Source organism: Bombus vosnesenskii, unplaced genomic scaffold, assembly GCF_011952255.1.
Source record: "Bombus vosnesenskii isolate JDL3184/JDL3185 unplaced genomic scaffold, Bvos_JDL3184-5_v1.1 scf7180000013309, whole genome shotgun sequence".
Taxonomy (NCBI): Eukaryota; Metazoa; Arthropoda; class Insecta; order Hymenoptera; family Apidae; genus Bombus; species Bombus vosnesenskii.
The window spans coordinates 1,873,449-1,888,023 of NW_022882958.1; the positions used below are offsets into that span (position 1 = coordinate 1,873,449).

At 34.6% G+C, this 14,575-nt stretch overlaps 1 protein-coding gene across 1 annotated transcript in view; it reads left to right on the forward strand.

Moving 5' to 3' along the window:
- The window catches only part of LOC117234800 (neurotrimin-like), a 66,285-nt gene extending 57,855 nt beyond the window's left edge, over positions 1-8,430 (forward strand). Inside the window, exons 2-10 of the mRNA XM_033496340.1 lie at positions 3,390-3,590; positions 4,177-4,547; positions 5,326-5,473; positions 5,589-5,864; positions 6,171-6,277; positions 6,372-6,561; positions 6,650-6,676; positions 6,760-6,875; positions 7,160-8,430. Of these exons, the coding sequence (XP_033352231.1) occupies positions 3,390-3,590; positions 4,177-4,547; positions 5,326-5,473; positions 5,589-5,864; positions 6,171-6,277; positions 6,372-6,561; positions 6,650-6,676; positions 6,760-6,848 (1,409 nt within the window). The 3' untranslated portion in view covers positions 6,849-6,875; positions 7,160-8,430. The remainder of the gene's footprint in view (positions 1-3,389; positions 3,591-4,176; positions 4,548-5,325; positions 5,474-5,588; positions 5,865-6,170; positions 6,278-6,371; positions 6,562-6,649; positions 6,677-6,759; positions 6,876-7,159) is intronic.
- Positions 8,431-14,575: the final 6,145 nt, after the last annotated feature.

A 14,575-nucleotide genomic window follows, 5' to 3' on the forward strand; every position in this document is an offset into this window, starting at 1 on the left:
TCGATGGTAATGGAAAAGTGACCGATCGTTTTATACGCTCGAAACGCATCATCGTCGTTCTTTAAGAGAGTGTTCAGACGATCGATATTATTCGACGTATTCAGGGTTCCCCATATTGTACCGACGATATATATTGGATATGTAAAGGTTCTCTCACGTACGATAATACCGAGGATCCTGAGTACTGACGATAATATCGATCGTCTGTACGCTCCTTCGCGCTAAGAACAATTATAAAATGGGGCATAAAAGGCGGGATGTTACGTTTACATGTTGAATAAATTTCCTTGCAGTATGTGCTGGGCCGTGAACGTAATTGCAACCTGCAACAACACCCTGACATTTCGCACGCCGCATCGACCACTCGATGCGGTTCTAGCCGATTTCACCCGGTCGATTTACAGTCTGTATCCTTTTGATTTGTGGGGGTGGCAGCCGGCCGCGGAACACGGCGCAGACACGTAAGAAAACGTGATCACGTAAGGGCAAACGCATAAACAGGATGACGTGTACTGTTAGGATGAATCGCGAGCATGAGGCAGGTCCTTTTTTTGGACATGTCGCTGGGATGACATCATCGTTTATTACGCGTGCGCCTAATGCAAAACGATTTTGCGGTTTTCAAGCACGTCCGTTATTCTTTCGTGTTTGTACCGAGTCACCGTTCGAATTCCAATAGAAAAGAGAGAACAAAGGAAGGCGGACGACGAAGAGGAATAAACAAGAGGGAATTGGATTTCTTTGGATTTCTTTTCGATTTCGCAAGATCTCCGCGATGAACCAATGCATCGAGCTGTGCTTGCCGTCTTACGTTGCGTTTGTTCGAATGCCTGGTTTATGATGCATTGCGTATTGCAGTCTCTTTCACCTTGGACGCCGGATGTCCAGATCGTCGCCGAGATGTCCTTACCTTTGTCCCTGTCATTCTGCTGAAATTCGAGGGAGAAGATTTAGAATTCAATATAATCGCCAAGGACAGTCGTAAATTTTGCGAGAAAAGATTTAAAGTCGTCGCTTTATCGGATTTCTTGTAGTGACGTTTAATCGCAACACGTCGCGATAGAACAAATTTCCCTTTGTTCTTGCCAAATTCTCGACAGATACGACTGACGAAATATTCAATTTCAAGAAACTACGAAGATACGCAAAAATCTAACGAATATTTTGGCGATTTTATTATTTTTACGTATTACGTACACCCAGTACGTTGTTGCATATTCAATATTTCCATAAATATATAAAAACCGTAGACTATTTATAAAATTAATCGATAAAAGAATTTATCGAACTTTATGATGTAAAACAATTATAAAAATTGAACGACGTTACTATCGATAAAAGCTGAATTTCGATTTTCAAGGATGTCTGTTAAGCGAAACATATGTGTTCGCTTCGATTGGTCATCGAAGGTCGACAAAAAGGGAAGAGTACGTTAAGCACCCCATGGTGAGAATAAATTGAGCAATGGGACACCGTGGCGACTTTTCTAGGCCGTTGCCAAGGGATGTCGACGCTGAGTCGCTAGCAAGGGGTTACAGGCTAAGTGGAAACAGAACTGGCTACCGTAGTGGTCAGCCATTAACCTAGATTTATAGGTCGTTCTTGATATAATCGCAGTTATTATTCCAAATAATTCAATCCTTTCGTGTAATAATACTCGTATAAACGTTTTGCACCTCTTTCAGCGTTCTTGCGGCAAATTACACGTAACATTCGCAAGAATTGCAAATTCCTATTTCAATCTCGAACATCTTTCATTAATATCGCGCCTTAATGTCTTTAATCGTGCGAAAGCAATCAAGTTTCATCGGAATACAAAGACATTGAAGGTTCTTTTGAAACTCGCAATGTAATCAAAGCTTATCAAAGAGGCGTTCACGGTGTCCTAAATCCGAAAGCTTTTCAGATCTAGACTAACTAGCTATTCTCGAATCAAGCATAAATTCACGAAGGCTGAAGTAAAGGATACCGCGAGATCTCGGGCGTATCGACAATGCGAAGCTCACGCGAGCGTAGTGGACCTTAAGTGGGGACCGGAAGTGGGTCAGCCGTCGACGCTTTTACCTGCTTCTCGAGTGTCCGATAACGAAATCAAAAGCTCCAAAGGACATGGATCAATTATTCAAAATTCGTCAAAATTATTTTCATTTTTATTTTATCCAGTAACCCATCTCGGCTGCAACATCACTTCATCTTTCCATCGACAATGATGTGCTGTTTCTGGTCCAAGGAATCTGGTCTAAAATTATTCAACGTTTAGAGCATATTTTACTTTTATTTCATCTCAAATTTTCGCTATTATCTTCGTCTGTCCATGGACAGAGGTGTGGTGGTTTTAGTTGACATCGAAGGCGATCGTAGCGTGGATACGTAAACGATGAACATAAAACGAACGTGGCTGAAAATAGGGCAAAGTGAGCATAGACACGCAGCCAACGAGGGTGTGGACCTCTTATTTCATTCGTTCCACTGTTCACCCTGAAATTTTTTATCCTGTTAAACCGTGGCCTCCCGATAGCCGCCGCCACACGCAAGTCACACGCAAACAAGCGGAAAGAGCATTGTTGGGAAAGACAGACAAGTATAGGGCCGTGTATTATTAGAAAACAGTGTGCTTACATACGCTGGCCTGAAATTAAGCGCATGTCGTGCACTAGAAATCTAATTGCAACTGGCGTGTCCTTCTTTTCGATCGTTGTTCGAGGCCTCTCCTGGATATAAATCTTAGGTGTTTCCTTTGAGAAAGAACTAGGTAACAGCTGTTAGCGATCGGTCTATAACAATAGATTCGTTCTTCTTTGTGTGGTACGCGAGGTCGGTGCCCAGATTTCGGATGATTAATCGTTCGAGCGAGGATTACATTTTGAAGCAGTTACACACGTGTAATTAATTTTTAATACTATTACGAATATCAGTGCGCGTACTGTCGGTATTTCGAACGTTTCGTTCTTCGTTAATTACCTTTACTATATAATTTTGAAAAATTCGCATAATCGAGGCAATTAATTTTTAATGTCGATATTGTTATCTTTATTGGCGTCATTATTATAACGAGTCTAAATTAATATATGTATCAACTATGTACTAACAAGAAAGTACTAAATCGAAAGTTTTAAGTATACAAACAGATTTCACTCGGTAAATCGTAAATAACATTTACATTAAAGGTCCTACTCTACTAGCGATCGTGAACGCGAGATCGCGATTTTTGCATTCCTGTTTGAATAGAGGATAAAAATTCTCTTCACCTTCTTAACATTTTCTTTGCCATGTTAATAAAGCGTACAAGATTCACGGGAACCGAAGAAAACGGCGCGTGTTCAAAGAATTTTAAAACGAAATTCAGAAAGGAAATGCGTGTTACGGTAACGTATTCCTTTTGATTACAGCTTGGTGCAAACCGGCTAAAAGTTCCGAGAGTGTTGATTACATCGAAGACGATCCACCGTCTGATTACAACGACGATGATACCATCGATGATGATGATACTGGAGCTCTTGAGGAACCACCACAAATCATATCTAAGCCACAGAGTATACACGTGAGAAATGGAGGCACCATATATCTACATTGTCTATTAAAAAATGCAGGTTGGTACGAAATCAACATGTAGAATTTCTACATTTTTTATGTTTTTCTTAACCCCTTGCATCCGGAATACAAGCGTTCTGATACGATCATTTTAATGTATTGTGTCAGTTCGCAAAATTGCTAAGCGCGAATATTTTGTCAAAAAGTACCTTCTTTTTTCATCAGAGATATTCTTCGTAATCCATTATTACATATGTATAATATAAATTTCTTTGCCACTGTATTTAGAAATCAGAAATTAAATATGAAAATGGTGAACGATCAAGTAATCTTAATCAGCTATCTTGACTTTCTCAATAAGAAATTCACGAAATGCTTCGTTTTATCAATTTTAATGATACCATGGTAAGATTCGGAGGATGATATTTCCGGTTATGACTCTTTCGAGTGATTAGCTGAACAGGACATATCACAGTTTAAAATATAAAATATTTATTTTATAACGAAACAAGTAACTGAACATTTTATCTCGCGATTTCAATTTTTGATTATCTAATTGATAGACAAAAACGTTAAAATGCTTCTCCAGTGCAAGGAGTTAAATCTAAATGTGTACAGAGATTTGACCAAATTGTAATATCTTAGAAAACTTCGCTGTCATGTGGAAGAAAGACGACGAATTTCTCTACTACGACTCGAATCCGATGAACGCAGACAAGGAGAGGATGGTTCGACTATGGAATAATACATTAGTGATCTACAATGCAACGCTCAATGATACTTCCAACGATTACGAGTGCAGTATTTTGAACAAGCCGCCCATTACGATTAAGCATAGAGTGTTAGTTTCTGAGCAAGCACCGATTCCATCAACATCGCCGCCAACGCAGCAGCATAAACCACCCCTGATACAGGTCATCCCTGCGAAAAGAGTAGAAGTCAATGTCGGTCAAAACATTACCCTCGGTTGTGAAACAAGGATAGAACCGATAAGTGAGATAAAGTGGTATCACGAGGTAAGATGATATTTTTACTCGTATTCTGTGCGCGAAGGAACGTGAACTCTGGCAAAAATTTATTTATTTCATTTGCAATATTTCTCCGAAGTCAGGACGTCTTAACATTTTGATTGTAAAAAAGACTCTAAGGCATTGTATCTTGTAAAGAGAAATATTTTAAAAATATTTTCCAGAATAATTGAATTTTCCCTTTATTTAGGATACAAATTAAATATTGCTCGATACTTTTCAAAAAGTAAATTGTTAAAAAACTGGCTGAGAAATGGCTTGGCGAAGGATGTCGAGGAACTTGAATAATGTTTGAGATCAGAAAATAAAATAACGTACCTCTTAGATTATCCTTTTAGAAGAATGATATGATATATTTAGATTAATGCTTCTACCTAGAACGTAGTCTCTCGTGAAGATTGGAAAAATTAACGCGATCATCTTCTTACTTTTTAGTTTCCCTGATTTGTATATAGTGGATTTTTATGAAGTATTCGCTATTTCAATACGTTTGTTCTACTTCCAGAAAACAGCATGTAAATTACTTTATTCGCATTTCCAATAATATTGCGTTTACGCAACTTTTACGTATCGTTTCACTGCTTGGTCTTTAATGGGTTAAATATAAACGAAAAAGTTTCATTGGAACGTTTAATTAAGGAAAAGTAATGATCGCAAGAAATCGCGATTCTTATTTATAGAACGTATTAAAGACGTTTATTCGACAAAAGTCTAGTAAATGTGGTTCATACGTTTCTCACCTTTTTCTATTTATTTTTTATTACAGAACGAAAGAGTGCATAATAACGTAATCGTCACTGGCAACCGTATAACTATAATAAACATTAATAAACACGATGGTGGCCGTTATCAGTGTTTGATCGAGAACGGAATGGAGAATCCACCTGTAGAAGCCATTAACGTCGTTGTTAACTGTAAGAATTTGTGGTACACGTTCTCGTTGTTACAGTGACCTACTATTCTATATTTAAATGTTGCCTCAATGGAATAAATCAAACATAAAAGAACGTGTACAATTTGTTTTCGTAGACGCTCCCGAAATAGAGACAAAGGGGAAATGGGTGCATACCGGTCTCGGTGTTGAATCACAGTTGATGTGTAACGTGCACGCTCATCCGCATGCTAAAGTGACGTGGATGAAAGATGAAAAGGAAGTGATGCCGAAAAAAGGAAGCATAGAGATCAAGGGGAACAAAACACGGCATATCCTCGAGATTCTGCATACAGAAAAGGAACACTTGGGAAATTATACGTGCATCGCGCAAAATAAATTAGGACGAGCAGAGAAAACTATTTCCCTTACCGGTATGAGTTTCTTCTTTTTTTTTCAATTAGAAGGAAAAATTTGAAAAATGAAATAAAACACGTTAGAGAGCGACTGAAATGTTTCGACGTTTGGAAATTTTTCGCGTACAAAAGTTTGAAAATGAAAAAGATTCTAAAATTTGAATATTCGAAAATTTGATAGTTCGAGGATTTAAAAGTCGCAAAGTATGAAAATTTCAAGATCGGAAAATTCGAAAATTTGTAAAGCCAAAATTTCGAGAATTTGGATATTTTATACTCGAAAATAATGTGCTACAATGAAACGGCCATTAATTCGCTTTACAGGTCTTCCCTCTCAAGCGATGATTTTTGGTGGTGAGATGACAAAGACCGATTCGGGATTGATTTTAAAATGGCAATTGGAGAGTTATTCGCCAATTACCGAATACAAGGTAATTAAATACGTATTACCATTCTCTACTATCTTCGTATCTATTAGTATCTCTTTTCATATGATAATATAAATGTATTAATTGCATAATGTAGCTACAATATCGTTGCAAAGGAGACGATAATTGGACAATTCTGAAGCCGACGGTAACGAATGGTAAAGGAAATCAATTTACCGTGGAATATAAATTCGAAGGGCTTGAACCTGGATCGTATGAAGCGATCCTTATGGCCAGAAACGATTTCGGATGGTCCCCGCCATCAAAACCACACATGTTTGTAGGAGGTAAGAAGATGGAAAGATGACTTTTGTAATCGTTCGTTGTATAATGAAGTTGCTGGTTTACTAAAGTTTTTTTTCCATTGCTTTACAGTATACGCGGGTGAGCAAGCTGAGAATGGTAAATATCGCGATATATACATTGAGTAATAGTATCTCTTTGTAAATAAGTATGATTCTTACGAATATTTAATGCGTTTTCAGTTAAAGGATCGTCATCAAGCGCATATCGATTCGCGTTAGACATTGCAACCTTATTCCTAGTCGTTTCGTCCTATGCTCTAAGTCTGTAATTTACTGAACTCCTTAAACTATAATAGGTACGTATGCAATTCACAGACAGAAATACTGTTTTACAAAAATATTCGTATCTCTCAGGAACATAAAATAATGGATCCAAGAATTTCAAAACTGACGATTTTGGAAATGTTTTCTTTAAAAATCTATAGAAATATTTATTATTCTTTTACTAAAGAAAATACATATTTTGTCTCACTGTGTAATAATCTTTCCTACAAATATTTCCAATCTGATTTTTCTACGTTAAAAGATATTCGTAGAATTTAATTAAAAATTTATTTCATAAAAATTTTTCTATGTACAGGTAATTTGCTACAGCCAAAGCATACACCAGCAAATGCAATGGTGGGTTTAGTGAAACAAGAATGTCTAGGAGAACTGTAAATTGCTGGTGTAATATATTTTTTAAAATAATGTATTAATTAATGTTTTAAGCAAGCGCTAAACGATCGATGTGTTCCCTGTAGGAAAATAATATTTGCGATAGCACGTTATCTACGATTTCTATCCCTGCTTGTTGCTGGAGTAAAATTTCACGATGGTACAAAGAAAAGAATTATATCGTCATTTCTATGCAAGTACAACGAACACGGATACTTGTTTTATATCAGTATGCCGCTTTCTTTTTTTTCTTTTTTTTTTCTTTTTTTTTTTTACAAAAATTTGTCGAAATTTAATTGTGGGCATTCCTTGTGTATAAAAAGGTAGTTTCAGATTATTTGACATGCATTAGGTAATTCTCCTAGATGTTCTGGTACGTATTATTGAAAAAGAAAAAGAGCATTTTCGTTGTATTCTAAATCAAGAATAATTATAAGGGATACTGTACTTTAAAATATATTTATATATCTATATATATTATATATATACGTACACATAATATAGTATTCATTGTACATGTATAAGTTCAAAGATACATGATTATTATTATAATTTATTTTTGTATGCTTAAGATTACTAGATCCGTGTTCTATAATGTTCTATAATGTTGTTTAGTGCCATGTACGCAGGTTTATTTTAACTATCGATCGTGTACAGAAACTGGCACTGATAAGCCATCCTTCTATCGCGAACGAAGGACATGTAGGTACCTAATGTGTAATAGCAAAGAAATAATGTTATTAAGAACCGCCGTAGTTAGTCGACGAAAACACGCGGGTTGGAAGCACATATACACCGTACTGGCACCTTTTCGAAATCTATAATATGACAAATTTCCTATATGTGCTTTCAATTCAGATTTCAATGTATAATGTTATGAGTGGAAATGAATGCCTGATGGAGAATGCAAGAAATGATGTATCGTTTTCCAAAATAGCTTCGTAGCTTCTAGCACAGAGACACGTCGTTGCATTGATTTATAACAACCGTTACAATTAATAGATTAACAAATAAATATTGTACAAAAATACAGTCGGTTCCAACAAATGATGCACATTATGTAAACGTTTACGCGTAGGAATTTCAGTCACGCTTAACTCGACGCTCTGTATAGGACAACTACATATTACTTTTGTATAGCGTTCGTTGCATTTATTCGTTTGATAATAAATTCGTTGCATAATGTTAAACGCATTATACGGATACTTCTTCGACATTTTTAAAAGAAATTCATTACTACCTTTGGACCATCTAAATAAATTTATTAGTTCCGATTTTGATAACTCGATTTTATGTCCTTATCACGTTTTATTTGCGTAAGATTTTATTATCACAGATGAATTACAGAATATACTTAATATGTAACTACTTTTTTATTCCATATGATTTGGACAGTTGCCTAATTCTTTTATCGAACTTATTGTAAAGCAAGGTTGTTGAATATAATAGAAGATATTTTGACCAATAAAATCATTTAATTAAAACGAACCATTACTCTGTTACACTCTATACCCAAAAACTTCCTATGGGATCTGATAACCGATTAAATGAATGCTACACGATAAATAGAAGAAAGCTAAAATAGCTTCAAAAAGCATTTGGACATATCCTTATCTTCCAATGAAGCGTTTTTTTCTATCTAGTTCTACATATTTTATTTGCATAGTACATTTTTTTTATTATATATAAATAAAATGAAACTTAATAAACTTGGACCTAATAATTAGTAATATTTTATAAGGTGTTAATTCCAATCCAATTTTTTCCAATCCAATTTTTTAACGGTATCTAATTAACGATAAAACATCTCTTCTTTTCACCGGCCGGTATTTCAGAACATGTGACACGAGATCCCCCAAGCTGTTAATAGTGATTAAGTACAAGATACCGACAGTGTATGGGATTTTGTGCCTAATATCCTGAAATACCGACCTCAAAAAATCAGAGTGTTTTTTACGCCCTCTACGATTTGCTACGGCATAAATAGGAATTATATTCAACTTAAACCGAAAGCGGCAACGCAGAAGTCGCTATCTAACTTTGAATTCACGAACTTTTAATCGTCCATAGATGAAAATTACAACACTAGTCATGGTTTGAGATAAAATTAATTTTGCTATGAAATTATAAGCGATATACAAGGAATGGTATCTTAAAATTGCGATATGAATGTCCTTGCGATACTTATTCGTCCTAACACAAAATTAATAATAACTGTTTAAACTTTTCGAAATGATATTTTACTAAAAAAAAAAAAAGAAACTAGAAGGTAAGAACTTATGCCATCTTTACTCATACAGAAAACAATGAAACATATTTAATAAAGCTAATTACAATCGCGATCACAACCAATCAGCTCGTATTATTTTTTATATAATTAATAATTGTATCACGTATCGATTCTACACAATTTTAACTATTCTCGGGTAATTTAAATGCCTATCAGACTAATATATTTAAGTATTAAGTAAATTGTTAATAAAATTATTTAAAAATTATACCAATAGCATTACAACAAATTAAGAAATATTTAGTAATATCGAACACAACTATATCAGTTGCATCAGATGATCCAGGAACCGGGAACATACTTCCACACTCGCAGTGAAAGAGGCTTGGGCATCGCGTTTTATCAACGCAACACTAATTAAAGAAACGCGACTATTCATCAACGCAACGCTAATTGTAAAAGTAAACAAGACAGCCGCGATTGAATAATATCGCAACACTAATTCTTAAACTGAATCAAATAAAAATTACTATTTCTGATTGAACTATCGTAAAAGCTACTTTAATTATCTGCAATAATTAAAAATCACAATAGTAAACAATTAATTAACGTTTAAACAGAAGAGATATAACACTTTAAGAAATTCTAATAATTGGTAATAAGAAATGCTAAGAACGATCTATTATAGTTTTCAATACTACAGCAAACAAACCGTAGTCACCATTTTCTCGCAACTCTGATTCAAACCGGTATTATCATTCGCAACACTAAGAAAAAACAACGATTTGCCCGATGTAACGAAGGGCCGACATCGTAAATCGGCCAGAAGAGAAGTACATACTTTTACTACTACAAATACTAAAGACGAGCATAGTGACAAAATGATAATACGAATGACTTTCCATGCTCTGGATGATCCAGAGGATGAAGAGCCATGAATAGTTGCCCTCTTCAATGACAGTTTGTCGGGCCTCTTCGGCTCGTAGCCTCTTCTTTCTTCGGGCGCAATGCCCGCTGAAACTTAAACCTAGGCTCGAGTCTTTCTAATCGCAAAATAAAAAAAAATTTATAAGGATAAAATAAAAATATAAATCGCGGATGCTATTCCCCGTGCACATAGACGACAAACGATCATTATGATCGTTGCCCAGTCGCATGTGCGTGCTCGAGCAATAAACGTTCGTTTCGAGCTCACTCGTGACCGTGACCGCGAAATTTGAAAAATCGATAGCCAAAACCAGAGACGAGAGCATGCTCTACCCGTGTCATTTTCACCGTCGATTTTTCAAATCAGATTTCCAGAAACAGGTTTGTCACACGAAAACGCGCCTACCCGACCGGAGACTGTGCCAACCTGCCCGGCCCTACCTACTTATAATTAACAGACACACCAGAAAGTATACTACCTATCCTACCTAACCCTATATTTAAAAGATGGCAACACAAGTACACCAACACACTCGCTCCACGGTTCTCACACATAACACCCGGGCGCAAGAGCCTACACTAGAGAGAACGTCCCGGGACGCCTCCGACACCCGAGTTTGACATTCAACTTTCACACTCTAATGTACGTACCGTTTTCCTGAAATCAACTGACGATAGCTAGCGACCATTGTGCGATACAAGTACATACACATTTTAGTTTTAACTAAAAATAAATTTACAATTAAAGATATATATGTATTGTATTTTCTAAAGAAGTGACGACTTTCGAATAAATGGTACGAAATTTGGTACCATTACATTGTTACTTGAATGTTATTGTAGAACAAAGGATATTATTATCTATATTTGTGAATTTCTTGAATATTAATAAAAATCGAAACGACGACGCAATTCCACAGCCTAACCACACACACACAATGTGAAAATTACATCGTTCACGATACACCAATTATCGTCAGTCGCTAATAAATTATTAAATTTATGGTCATCGTACCCATTGCCTTTCCTTCACCAGCGTAGCACCTGGGCACGCGAATGAGATCCTGGAAATGGGTACGGAAAGGATTAAACCTGAAAATCCTGATCTAAAAGATGATTTATATGCATCTAACGGACTACTGTTCCTGCATTTTTATTTATTCATTATATTTGAAATTATTGTGAATCTACATTAATTTACAGAATTTAATAGCGTAAGAAATTATTGAAATTCTAGTATTGTAAAAAAAATGGGCAAAGAACTTATTTACGAGAAAGAATTTATTTACGAAAGAAAACATTAAAACTCAATGCAATGTAATAATAGACTGCAGTGTAAACATTAATGTTAAATAATTTAAGGCGATCTCTTCGTCAAAGCATATTTTCGAAATCACGAAAAAATATTCAAAATTTGTTGCTTTGATTCCAAAATCTGCCTACCGCGAAGTTTCTTCTTGCACACAGAAAATACATTTTTGTCCGGAAGGAAGTGGACTTTAATACTTTTACAAACAAGTTATGTATAATATGTATTGTCACCCATTGCCCTAAAGGGCTACGAGCATATGGCCCATCGCGATTTGTTTTCTATCTGTAGCTCATCGGAATTTTCGAAATAATTTTTCCACGATACTACAGTATTTAACTTCTCCGTCGCAAAATAATCAATTCAGTAAGTAATTTTAACATTTATCATTTATCCAAACATTCATATTTTATTCATACGCGTACTTACATCCGTATAAATCCACTTATGATTATTCATAATTAATCAATCAATTACTAACATTACGTAATATTATTCATGCTAATAAAAAATGTAATATGCAAGAAGACCTATCCTGAACTAATAAATAAAACACATACAATAAAAATATGTATTACCACTTACGGATATATTAGATACCCGCGGTCACTATGCTTGTAAAAAATTCTACGTAATACAACCAGTCTCCTGTGTCGATTCGGATCTTTCATCCTACGGCATGAGTGACTGATTGGAGAAACAAAAAAGCATGCGACTCACAGTTACATATGAAGAACGATGTGGACAATGTCAACGTAGCTCAGAAGAAACCATCATGAAGACCGTCATCTCGGAAGAATCATCAAACCTTATGGTAGAAGTATTGGTTGTGAAATATCTGTAACAAAAGATAAAATAGTGTGTGCATGTGTGTATATATATAATTTATTGTTGAGGACAAAATTTTATAGTTTATTAATGTAATAGGGAAAAATAAGAATTTTAAAGTTTTATTTGCTAATTTTATAAAAATGTATCTCTACATTGAACACTAACGAATATTCTAAATGCAATATATGTAATTTTAGAGATTATATTGTGTTACCGAAGACTGAGATATATCTTCTAGCAATAAACTGTATCACATTTTATAAATACTCGAAAATCCTCGCAACAAATTAAGAATTCCTTGGCAAAACAGTTGCTTGAAGAACACGATAATATTACGCGCCAAAGGCTGAACTTGTAATGGCGTCTTCTTTAGAAACAATAAAAATTATTGATAAAACTCGTGAGATGGCAGTGCTATAGAAAATTCACGCGGGAAATGCAACAATGTATAACTAACTGCAATCTCTTAAAGGAGACTACACATATACAATAAAATGAAGTCAATCGACTTTAAATTAAATTAAATTAAAAAAGTACGAAAGAAGTAGAAACATCTATCAAGAACATTCATTCTAACTGCACAGAATACTATTTAAGACATATGTAGATCGAAACAACGAAACAATTCGTCAAATTTTTTCGAATTTCACAGCATCCCTCTAATACTTCGAAGTTTCCCTCGCAATCAAACAACGATCTGCACCAAAAAAGAAATATTAAAATAAATGTATAAAAAGAGCAAATTGTACGAAAATGAAACAATCAAACCTAAATTGTTTTTTGAAAGCTGTATATACGAGCTTAATATACTGGAACAAAGCTACTGGAATAAACAGAAAAAAAGATAATCTAATATTAGATTACAAAAGATTTTAATAAATTATGGAATAAAAATGTACCTTCGTTAAACGAAGTTTCAATGGTGGAAGAATGATTGTAAAATATTTATCACACAAATCGACACCTGTTACGGAGTAATACTGAAAGGTGTCCTATCGCTTCGACTTTCGGCACTAGACTGCCCCCCGCGTCCCTGTTTACATAAGCAATTTCAGTTGGTAAAAAGTGTTTGGGGCTCTCTGGCAAGTCGAACATATACATATATATACTTATGCGATAAGAATCGTTCAATTCCTGGAAAGGATATATTTTCGATAGGAGGGTATTATGTTTCAAATAAAGAAATAATACGTTAAACTGGTGTAAGCATAAGCTAATACAATCTGGGTGAACAAAATTTATGAATTCGAAACCTGGATATCTGTGTTTAAAAATTTAGCACGCGTGTCATAATGTCATTTGATTAAATAAACTTGGTTGAAAAATAGAAAAGATGATAACGTTTAGTTTGAAATAAAATAATATATATCTTAGGTCAACAAATTATAATTAAATATATCTTATATATTTATATCTTATATATTTATATCTTATATATTTCTTATGTATTATATATATATAAGTAAGTATTTATACAGATGTATTATGTATTCTCATTATTTTTTATTACTTTTAATTTCATAGGTATAGAATAGAATACGATAGAATAGGATAAAGTAGGATAAAATTGGATTCTATACATGTACTTATTTTTAAAACATATTTCTTTAATTGCATCTACATGTATATCTATCTTATAATTAATTAAAACAAAAACGCACGATATCCCATGATGTCCTTGCAATGTTCAACGACATTCCATGAAGGATGCTAATAATTCACTTATTAACGAGCATGTATTTGCAATTCAATCTAGATCATCCAAAATCCCTATGGAAATTTTCAATAGTGCAGACTCGAGTATGCAGAGAGTTAGTTTTTAGCTTAGCATCAATTCCCAAAGATTAATCGATTAATATAAAAATAATGTAAAGCGCGTGGAAATGACTACGCATGAGAACCGCTCATGAGCTACTCGACATTACGTATAAATCTCGAAATTCACGGTATTAACAAGAACATCGAGTTCTATTTGACCATAAACCTGCATAAAGAAATAGATATTTCGTGATCTAAGCTGCGAGACATTTATCTCCGTACAG